This window comes from Pteronotus mesoamericanus, unplaced genomic scaffold (genome assembly GCF_021234165.1).
Source record: "Pteronotus mesoamericanus isolate MK-2021 breed Mesoamerican mustached bat unplaced genomic scaffold, CSHL_Meso_final contig_121, whole genome shotgun sequence".
Classification (NCBI taxonomy): Eukaryota; Metazoa; Chordata; class Mammalia; order Chiroptera; family Mormoopidae; genus Pteronotus; species Pteronotus mesoamericanus.
In genome coordinates this window covers 4,244,758-4,256,173 of record NW_026555046.1, presented here as the reverse complement: position 1 = coordinate 4,256,173, position 11,416 = coordinate 4,244,758, and the positions used below count along the sequence as shown (strand labels likewise).

Genomic DNA, 11,416 nt, shown 5'->3' with positions numbered 1-11,416 from the left:
CTTGGCTTCTTGAAACAATTATAGTCTATGTAGGCCAAGCAGGAGTCTTGTCCTTTTAAGCTAATCAAAAAGATAGATGGAGCACACATCTGGCTTTTGCTTTTTTTCATTATGATTCAAATCATTTATTTTCTTAGTTCAGACATGGGGAAAGTTGTTCTCTTTTTTTTCATACCTTTCCATAGAGCCATTACATATTGTTATGATGATGATTGATATTTTCACAACTTTGAGCTAATTTGTATTTTAAAATCACCTTAGGACCCGGAGAGTCAGATCATCAGTATGTCTGTCCTGTGGCTGCTTCTGGGCCTCCTTGCCCTTACTGGTGAGTGTGTTTCATCTTTCCCAAATGACTTTGGAGTTGGGAAAGATAAGCATAAAATCATAACAATGCTTCTGATACGTGAAAATGCAGTGAAAAATGTTATTTTTTTCCCTAAGCTGTTTGTCAAATCCTAGAGTTAGTAACAGCGCTGATAAGTAGCCTCTTTCTGAGTGTCCCACAGAAGGAGGGTCTTCTTCCAAATGCCGGGTGAGGTTAAACAGCATTGCTTGATAACTGCTCATTGTGTCTCTATAAAAACTCTTTCACTGAAAGTATTTGTTGAATTTATTAATAGAGCATATATTTCCATAGAAGGATGGAAGAGGCTTACCGTAATAAGACTGATATAGTTCAGTATAAAACTAACGTTGAGGGGATCAAGGATCTGTGACTAAGCTAACCACTGAGGCTGACATCGTTGCAGATTTGGTCTTGTTTCCTTGTAGCTGGGGCAAAAAAAGAAAATAGCATGTCTTTAGATAAATAAAGGGAGGCATCGCAGTTCCTCAAGAGAAGCAAAAAAAATTTATCCTGGCTCTAAATTCTAAAAACTTCTCAGGTAAGTGTTAGTCTTACATTCATTCATTTATTTGTTGACCCACTCACTCAACAAATATTTTTAAATTCCTATAAGGAATTTTCAGAATATAAGGAATTTTGAGGAATATGTAATGTGGTTTAGGAGTGGCTAAAAGGCACGGAGCAATGAATGGCACCACCAGTTACTATTAAGGGTATTTGTCACCAATTATAAAAATAGAGTGTCCCAGTTAAAAAATAAAAAAGGACATGTTGGCTCATTTAGTTTTTAGTATACTCATAAAAGACAAAGTCATTTCATTTTCTTATTTCTCTTTGATTACTCATCAAAAATTTTTAAAGTAGAAATCTGTACTCCAAAATACTTGTATTTTCAGATGTCAACTCCGTGATGTTCTTCATAAGAGAACTTTAAAATACATTTAGTAAACATATGAGGATAAGCAATAGACACATTTCCAAAGACCTGCAGATCATTAAGATTTAATGATATAATATACTTCTGTCAAAGAATAAAACAGGTCAAAAAGAGTAATCTAATGAGAAGTCCTGACAAGCTTATAATAGTGAGATGATGCTCTCAAGGGGCAATTTCCTGCCACCTGTAGCTATCTTGTTACTGATGTGTATGCCCTCTTTCTGGTGTGAATGATAAACACAGAGGACTGTCCTTCTCTTTAGTGGTCTTTGTGGAATCCCAACAGTGTATAAAACCTCTCCTCCCCCTCAGCACTGGAAATGACAGTGGTAGTTAGAGAGAGAGAAAATGAAGAGCAAAGGGAAAGAAATTGAAGAGCAAAGAGAGAAAGGGAAGAAGTGGAAAGAGGGACCCCCACTGGGAAACCTGGCCCTGTACCTCACCATATGCCCTCCCCATCTCTGCCATCCTAAACACCCAAGCAGACGTGCACCGAGAGCAGGGGAAGCCAGCTCCAAGTCACAGTTTACCAGCAGTCCCTGTTCTTTGGGTCTGGGCTGAGATCCCAGGGAGACCCAGGCTTTATATGTGTTTCCCCAGAACAAATGTAAGTATCTCACCAGACCAATGAGTTATGGGTATTGGAGGGAGAAGTGCTGAGAGTTCACATAAAATGGAAACGAGAACTAGCTTACAGGAAACACACAATCTCTGGTTTGACTCTGGCACGCCCACTCAACAGCATTGGACAGCCCCAGTACTTTGCAAGGAGTAAAACTGCTCCAACAGTTCCTCAAGTCTGCGAGATATGAGGTGAGAATTTAGTATTGAGGAAGTTCTATGATAATTTCTTAGTTGCTATACTGTAAATTTCAAAAGGGTTTCCATTGCAGAGTAAAACTCTTGTTGTCATTGATTTCAGTGTAGTTATGTTTATTCATGTCATCTCATTCATGGACAGAAGGATGATCAGAACTACTCTAGTTTAATGTCTTATGTTGAACTTTTCTCAATTTGTAGATTCATCTGAAAGTGGCAACTGGGGATGCTATGGAAACATCCGAACCTTCGATACTCCCGGGGCATCTTGCGGGATTGGAAGACGTCGAGGCCTGAACTACTGTGGTAGCTAGAATATCATTGTCCACCTTGCCCTCCTCCTCCTCTTCCTTTATCTCAGAAGGTGACTCTGTTAGGAAGGGTGGCTTCAACAGGATTTTGTCCCTGTCCTTGATACCCCTCACCTATGTCTCCCAGTCATTTCCCACAGGTTTTGATCCTCAACATACCCTTTTGGTTCCCTCTGTTTCCCTCAGTCCCACACTATGAAGTGGTGGAAAGAGGCACTGGACATGGAGTCCAAACACCTTGAGTGCTGGCTCTGCTTCTTCGAGTCTTAGCTTCCTTGAACTCTGCTGAGATGGGGATAATAGTACTTACTTTACAGTGTTGTTGCAAACTCTGGTCAGTAATGTGCATGAGAGTGCTTTTTTTTTTATTGTTCAAATACATTTGTCTTCATTTCCCCACCACCACTTTCCCCTGCCCCATGACAGTGCTTTTGAAACCATAAAAGTGCTTAGAAGGTAAAGTGGGTAAGCCAGGTATGTTAGGATTGGTTTTCACTTTGGCCAGCATTCTTGGTGTTTTATAAAGGTTTAAGCACACCTGATTTGTAGGTGTCACTGTAGGGTGGAAAGTGGGCAAGAGTGAGCACACCTGTCAATAAGCCCTCCAAGGACTTCCGGAAGGGTTTGGGAGAATTTCTCCTTCATATCAGGTGCTTGTTGTAGCTGCTGAATGTGAATTTTACTGGGTAACTGTTTTCGTGATTAGGATGGGGCCAGTGGGGCCTGTGCCCATGCAATTTTCCTGTGAGGGCATGAGCTCCTTGGATCAGGGGCACTAGTAGCCATGAAGGACATGTTTCAGGGGATGCCAACCCGAGTTCCAAGGAGAAGAATCACAATCTCAGTTCTAGGAATGGCTACAAGAGGTTTCAGACACAAGCATTGGCTTCTTAGTCTTCAACCGCTGGCCAGGGCCTTGGAGTGTATTTTCCCTCTCCTTTTGAGCTCCCATTTCAGTGTAGGTCACACCAAGCCGTATCCTTCCATCTCTGTTTGCTTTAGGAGTTCGTGCTTCTGAAAGGCTGGCTGAAATAGATATGCCATACCTACTGAGATTCCAACCCATCATGCGTACTGTTGGCCAAAAGTACTGTGTGGATCCTGCAGTGATCGCTGGTGTCGTGTCCAGGGAGTCTCCTGCTGGCAACATTCTTGTCAATGCGGGCAATGTAGGCGATGGAATCAGGGTGGTACAGGTAACCCTCCATGTGGCCACTGGGTTGTGGGTGTCGCACAACTCCAAAAGGACACTGTCACATTTGTTGTGTGGATGGTGCCCCTGGGACACAGCCCCTTAGGAGAGTGAGTGGGCTCCCTGGAGCTGTGAGAGCACAGTTCTGCCTGCAAGAGATCGGCAGCACCGTTTCTGCTTCATTTTGAGGCATAATTCCTTTTCAAAGTAAATTATGCTGTGTTTCCAGGGTATCATCATTGCTACCCTACTGTGGATTTCCAAAAAGGCCATGAAGGAGAAATAGCACACATTGAATCCTTGCTCTGTTATTTTGTAACCACATGACCTTGAAAAAATCATTTAATCTCCCTGGGCCTCAGTTTTCTCACCTATAAAACGCCATCCTTAGAATTGTTATGAAGATTCAATAAAATAACGTGAGAATGTACTTGCTATCTGGTAGATTCACAACAAATATCATATTTCCTTTTCCTGTCTTCTTTCTACATAGTTCTTAGTTCTGAAGGTCATGTTTTATTTCTCAGGAATTCTGCCTAGTTTCACCTGAGACTTCCAGGGAACTGGTCATTAATTAACCCACAGTTAAAGTAACTCTGTGCTGGGAGAATGAGTGGCGGCAGGGGAGAACATGAGGCCATGGTTTCCTATTACATTTCACATTGTAGTTGTTGAGAAACCTGTAAGTATTGCAGTCCTTTTTTAAGCCTTTAGGAAAATGTATTCCTCAATGATTTTTAGATTGGCTTCCCTTAGCACTTTACAATTTAAAAGTACTTTTAAATATTTTATTTTGATTTGGGGACCCATAATAATGTAATGAACTGAGATAGATGAGAGAGTGAATTTATGAGGAGATTGTCATTACTGCAAAGTCACATGGCAGCTAGAAAATGCAGAATGGGACCAAGGACAACTTTGGTGATTTGGTGCCAGCATCATTTCCGTCTCCCTGTTCTGCCTCTTTTGTAAAATCTTGTTCTTGGGAAAAGGATGGGCCCGTCTCCTTTGAAGATGAAGAAAGAATTCCCCAGCGTCAGATATTCCTTTTAAATACAGTGAAACGTATATGGAATGGTAACCAAAGGTGTGGAAGAAAAGTTAGTGGTACCCTTAGACATTCTGATTATCTAGAAGGATAATTACAAGAACAGTTAGGAAAAAAATGCCATTCGGACTTGTTATGGAAGGTTTTGGTTGCAGCATTGAAGGAGGGCATCAGAATGGGACCTACACTACCTCTCAACCTTGGCTTCCAACTCTGCCTCTCACCCTTGCATTGTAGCAGCAGTGAAATGTCTGCTCCTTCCTCCCTTTGACCAAACCTTTTAGCTTTACTATTTGTCCTCAGAGAGACTAAAGCTGGCATTCGTTTCACCAAAGGAGGAGGAGAGAAAGAGAAGGGAAATGAGAAAACGCTGATAGTGTGAAGTCACATCACCCTCTCACCTGGCTTACTTGGCTTGTCCCCTGCCTCCCTCCTTCTAGGACATGGGCCATTATGCTCCCACACCCTGGATCAGTGAGCCCCAGCTATCCCAGATGACTGAGGTCCTGACTGTTAGAATCAAAGAAATCCAGAGGAGGTTCCCAACCTGGACCCCCGACCAGTACCTGAGAGGTAGGTGTAACTGCCTGGTGGTTTTACTGCATGGAATAATAGAGAAATGTAATACATTGTGCCAGAGTCCCCAAAACCTCAGTTGCTTATGGTAAGCACAAGGAAAAAGAATCTAAGTTAATTGCTGAGCATCCTGAAGCAATGGAGGGGCTATAGGGTCAGCATTAACCTGTCTCACAAATTCCAGGTGGACTCTGTGCCTACATCGGAGGTCCTGGCTATGTCAGAAGCAGCCAGGACCTGAGCTGTGACTTCTGCAATGATGTCCTTGCACGAGCCAAATACTTCAAGAGACACGGCTTCTAACATTTCAGATCAACTCCAACTAACACTTCAGATCAACTCCAACGTCATTCTCATACATGAGGCCTCTTCTGTTCCATAGATAAAACTAGCCAATGGGATTTGTAACTGAGAATCTGAGTTGGACCTGAAGGTTGTCAAAATAACATGGAACTCATTAAAGGAAGAATTATTCTCTGCATTTTGTGGTCTGATGTGTTTATGTATAAGTTAAGAGTTGTGGCTCTTTAAAGGTATTTCCATGGAGATAGGCTGTAATGTGGATTTCTGTGAAATGTATCCTATATCTCATTGACTAGCATTGCCAGATTTAGCAAATAAAGACACAGAAAGCAGTTGCATTTGAATTCCAGAAAAATAATAAAAAATTTTTTAGTGTAAGTGCTATTCAATATTTGGAACACATTTGGGCATATACTTTACTTGGCAATAATATCATTGATTTCTCTAATAAAAATAATAGTTTCAAATTTAATTGAAAAATTTGATGAGAAAAAGGGCATGATGGTGGCTAGCCCCATATGCGAGGTAGAATAGTCTCAGGAGAAGCTCTTGTTAACTTTGCAGAATTATTTTAACCCTAAGTCAGTTTCTCTGTAATCTGAGAAACTGTTTACCTCCTTTCCTTTTCTGGACCACAGAACCTGCTACACCCAACCTCTCCTAACTCAGCTAAACTGTTCCCTCATTTGGGGCACTCACTGACAGAGCCAGGCCACAGTGCTTCATCAGCTGAAGTTGCCCTCAGAGAAACTGACCATGTCTTATACTGGTAAATTATTTAATTCTAGAAGGTGTATTCTTTAAAAGTAATCAATTTCTCATTCTATCAACTGTATGATATCACTAAAGAGTGTTGTTCTGGAACAGTTATTCTTTTACGCAGAATATTTTGAAGCACTTTGTATGAGCTCAGTACCGTATCAGAGTCCCTGCCCTCAGGAACTGTTAAATCGTAAAATTTAATTAGGAATAGCAACCAACTACATGTGTGTACAAGGTAGACTTAGGTCTGTACCAGCAGACAATGTGAAGATGTTATCTTCTGTGTCAGGAGCCTGTGGAACCTGCTTGTGACTACTGAGGCCCTCGACCTTCTCCAGGGCCACTTCCTTCTTGGTCTCCCCATTTTCTGCCTTCCAAGACCCTCTCAAGGCTGAATCTGGTTGAGGAGTTCCCACCAAGGAGAAAATGAGAGAGAAGACTTCATGAACACAATTCTTTGGCACAAGGAAAATAGACTGTGAGGCACTGGTTAGGAGCCCACAGTGGAAACACTTGGGTGAATAAAGTCCTTTTGAAATCACACCCCCGGGTAGGCTCATGCAGGTCCCATTATGAACATGTACACACAGAAAGAGAGGCATTACTTGTGTCTGTGCTGCTGGTGACTATTGTCCTAAGGAAACATTGAGTCAAGGAAGCCTGACAAGGAGCACTGTGATGTGACGATGTGAGCTCTGACAAAGGCACAACTGAGTTAGAGGCTGGTAAAATATAAGGGTATTAAATAAACAGCTATTAACCAATCCTTATCAAACGCCTCCTACCTGCTAGCCACTGTATTAGGAACTGCAAGGGCATGTCCTTGCTCACCAAGGCTCCTTTTCTAGTTGGGATCTGGATAAAGTAACACTTAGGGCACAATAAGCTAATTTCTGTAAAGAAAGGATAAACGAAAGTTGGTGCAGGAACTCTGGTGAAGAACTGAGACCTGAGTTCACAGAAAAGGTAAGGGCATTTATTCAGTGCTGAATTCTCACACCAGCCCAGATGTACGATTCCACTGAACGGACAATAAACCCTACCAAGCAAACTGTTAAGACACTTAGTCACAGAGCTGGTAAGGGACTGAACCAGTCCCAATGCATTGCCCCATGTATAGAATTAGATGATTGTGTGTGTGTGTGTGTGTGTGTGTGTGTGTGTGTGTGTGGTGGGAGGTTAGGTTGACCAACTATCCTGGTTTGCTTGGAGTTGATGGTTTTCTGGGACATGGAACTCTCAAGCCTAAAACCAGGAAAGTTAAATGGGAACTTTCTGAGCAAGTCCAGATGAGTTGGTCATCTGAACTAGGCATCATCCCTTCTAGGAGATACTTTAAAACCCATGAGGACAGTTTTCTTCTCTCCCTCCCTCTCTTCCTTTTGTTACTGCTACAACGCTTGAGGTGACCGTGAAAAGTGGAGTTGGACATTACTGGTATGTTGTGGTGGGGCAAAGAATGCTAAACATTTTGCAATTTGTAGTGGGTAGGATGGCCCCATCTAGTGAAGAAAATATATATGTGAAAGGATATTCATGTGTATATATACATTTTAGCGTATTAATTAATATAATATACATCTTAAAAACCTCCTCCTGAGTTGACCTTTTGCCAGCTTTACAATCCAGAGATATATTTTTTCAAATATCAGAAAGTCACCCCTTTGAAATATAAACCTCTAGGGAGAATGTGCTCCATGTCCCTGTCACTGTGGAAGGTTAGCCTCTAGACATCTGCTTCTCATAGATACAATAAAATTTTTATTTTTCCTCTGATAAAGGTGAACTTAGGATAAACAATGAAAGAATATATGGCAGATGGTGCTGTTAGGTCTTCTCAAAGGAGGACAGGTTACTGTTCATTTTGAGAACATATGTATATAATCACTAAAAATAGAGCAGTATAAAAGAATTGTCCCTTCTTGGCCATATAAATAGGGTAGACTTTCTTTCTGTCTTTATAACCTCTTTGCAGGTGATCAGCTATGTCCCTGGTACTCTGTCTTATGCTTATTCAATAAAAAACTGCTCTTTTTCTTTTTTAAACAAATATTTTATTTATTTATTTTTATAGAGAGAAGGGAGGAAGATAGGGAGAGAAACATCAATGCGACAGAAAAACATCTGTCTGTCCCCACTGAGCCTGTAACCCAGGCATGTACAATAATCAGGAATTGAATTGGTGAACTTTTGTGGGACAATGCCCAACCAACTGAGCTACACCAGTCAGGGCAAAACTGCTTTCTTTTGAATGTTTTGTGGAGGTTTTTAATTCCTTATAATATGAAAAATTAAAAATATTTGGTTAAAGGTCGCTAACTTTTGGCTGACAGCTGCTATGTAGGGAATTGGTGACCAATCTTAATCACATCAAAGGCATACTTTTTCTTTTTAAAGTACCACTTTTTTTTTTATCAAGATGCCAGAGATTTCTTTGTAGAGACTGTGAAATACGTCACACAAAATGTCCCACAGTGGGGTTTTAGAGGGAGCAAAATTATACGCATGTGTTCAATCCACCATCTTTACTTGGAATCCTGGCTCTTGACTACCATGCAATGACATCTTAGGTAAAATCTGAAGAATGAACAGGAGTTTGCCAGGAAACAATAAAGACAAGAATATTAGACAGGGAAAATGTAAGTAAAGGCATGGTAGCTTGAAACGGTGAGCGCTTGCCGAAGGAAGCAGGTAAAAGTGTGTTTCTGGAGCCTGAATTGCAAAAAACAGAGGAAAATTTGGCAGATGAGAGTGGACAGGATTCAGATTATGAACCAGCCCTTCAGGATATGTCGAGTCATTGGAGTCATTGGGTAAAATGGAGTCATTGGAGGATTTAGTGGCAGGATATGATCAGATTAGCTGATTGGAAAAGTCACTCCTATAACTGTGGACAGGGCAGATGGCACAGATGCAAGCCTGGAGGCATGAAGAGGGGTGAGGAGGCTGTTGTTTACAGGGCTTAAAGCAGAAAATGGCAGAGGAAATAGAAAGGACAATGTGAGTGTGAAAGAGACTTAGGAGATAGCACTGACATATTGGCAACTGGTTATGCGACAACTCTTACCTACAAAAATAATTGGTCTTAGCAAAAAAGTTTTACCTTCAGTCAAGGAACTTTTCTTTCTATCTATTGATGTGAACTTTGAAAAAACTTAAACATTCTATTGAGAATCTAGGATTTTCTCTGTGAAAAAAAGAAATTTCAACCAGAATTCCTGGCTTCTGCTGTTAATATGATACCTAGAACATGGTTGGTATTTCCAGGTGTAGATCACTGTGGCAGACAGATGCCAAGATACTCTCCTCCTGGTACTCATGCTCTTATGTAATTCTGTCCCCTTGAGTGTGGGTGGGGACTATGACTTGCTTTGAACTAATAGAAAAGATGATGGGATGTCAGTTCAGTGGTGCATTATGTAAGATTATAACTTACATCTTGCTAGCCAACCCTCTCCCATGCTGGCTTTGATGAAGCTGGGTGCTGTGTTAAGGAAGGCCATCTGGCAAAGAACCAAGGGAGGCCTCTGGCCAACAGTCAGCTAGGAACTGAGGCCCTCAGCCCAACAATCCAGCGGGACTTAATTCTACCACGAAGCACATAAGTGAGCTTGGAAGCAGGTCTTTCCATCATCACACTTTCAGATGAGACTTCAGCCCTGGTTGACACCTTAGTTGTAGTCTTTTTTTTTTTTTTAAGATTTTATTTATTTATTTTAGACAGAGGGAAAGGGAAAGAGAGAGAGAGGGAGAGAAACATCAATGTGTGGTTGCCTCTTGTGTGCCCCCTACTGGGGACCTGGCCCGGCATGTGCCCTGACTGGGAATCAAATTGGTGACCCTTTGATTCACAGGCCTGCGCTGAATCTACTGAGCCACACCAGCCAGGCTGTAGTCTTATGAGAAGCATTGAAGCAGAGAATGCAACTGGGCTGTGCCTGGATCTTGACTCACCACAGAAACGGTAAGATAACTGTGTTTGTTGTAAGCCACTGAGTTTGTGGTTTAAATTAATAACTAATAGTACCACCGTCAAAATGATGGCCAGTCTACCGTGCCTCCAAACAAAACCTGATTACATTTTGCACGGGTAATCAGTTTGCAGAATCAAGTACATTATCTACTTAGATACAGATTAGGGAAATATAATTGATCCCAAGTGAAAAATCACTTATCTTTCATTTTGAAAATTTCCTGTAATCACCACTTTTTATTTTTATTATCTTAATTTTAATTGAAGTAATATAAACACATAGAAAGAAAATAATAAAAAGCAGAAGCATCCCCCACTCCATCCCTCCTCACACATCCTTGAGGCAACACAATATTTTTTTATTGCTGCACTGAACTTTATTCCATTATGTAGATGTACCATTATTTAATTTCCTAATGGAAGTTTGGATCATTGGCATTCTTCCCCTACATTGTATTATGGAAATCCTCAAACATCAGGAGAGGTTAAGCTTTTACAGTGAACGCCCATATACCCACCATCTAGAGTCTACCTCTATCACTTTACTATACTACTTGCTTTATCACATATCTACTCAACCATTCATTTACTATCCACCCATTTTCTTGGGTACATTGCAGACTGCTTTTCAGACATCATTACATTTCCTCAGAAAGACTTGAAATTGGACATGACTAATAGGAGTTCAGAATTTGGTTCTTTTTAGTTTTTTTTTTTTTAGGTAGGATTTATACACGATCAACTGTACAAATCTGAAGTGCACCATTTGACGAGTTTCAGAAAGTGCATACTCCTATACACCACAGATCCTGGTCCAGGTGCAGAACTTGCCATCACTTCAAACATTGTCTTGTGCTCTTTCCCAGTCAATCCCCTCCTAACAAAGAAGATTCCTGACTGTTCAGACTCTCCACGCCATAATTTTTCCTGTTCTAGAATTTCATTTAAATAGAATAAATAGCATACATCTTTGTTATTCAGTAGTGTTTCCATCTCTAATAATATGTTATCTTAAGAACTATTATATCTGATACAATATAGTCATACCAGTTTTATTTTACTTAATATTTGCCATAAATATTGTTTCTATCTCTTTTACCTTCAGTCTTTGCATGTCTTTAGAATTTAGGTTTTTTATCCTTAGAT

General features: G+C 40.7%; 1 protein-coding gene across 1 annotated transcript; it reads left to right on the top strand.

Annotated features, from left to right (window-relative positions):
* Positions 1-270: 270 nt before the first annotated feature.
* Positions 271-5,535, top strand: LYG1 (lysozyme g1). The gene is made up of 5 exons (XM_054585540.1): positions 271-328; positions 2,307-2,411; positions 3,419-3,612; positions 5,097-5,229; positions 5,417-5,535. The coding sequence occupies exons 1-5, from the start codon at positions 286-288 to the stop codon at positions 5,533-5,535; spliced, it is 594 nt and encodes a 197-aa protein (XP_054441515.1). The 5' UTR covers positions 271-285.
* Positions 5,536-11,416: the final 5,881 nt, after the last annotated feature.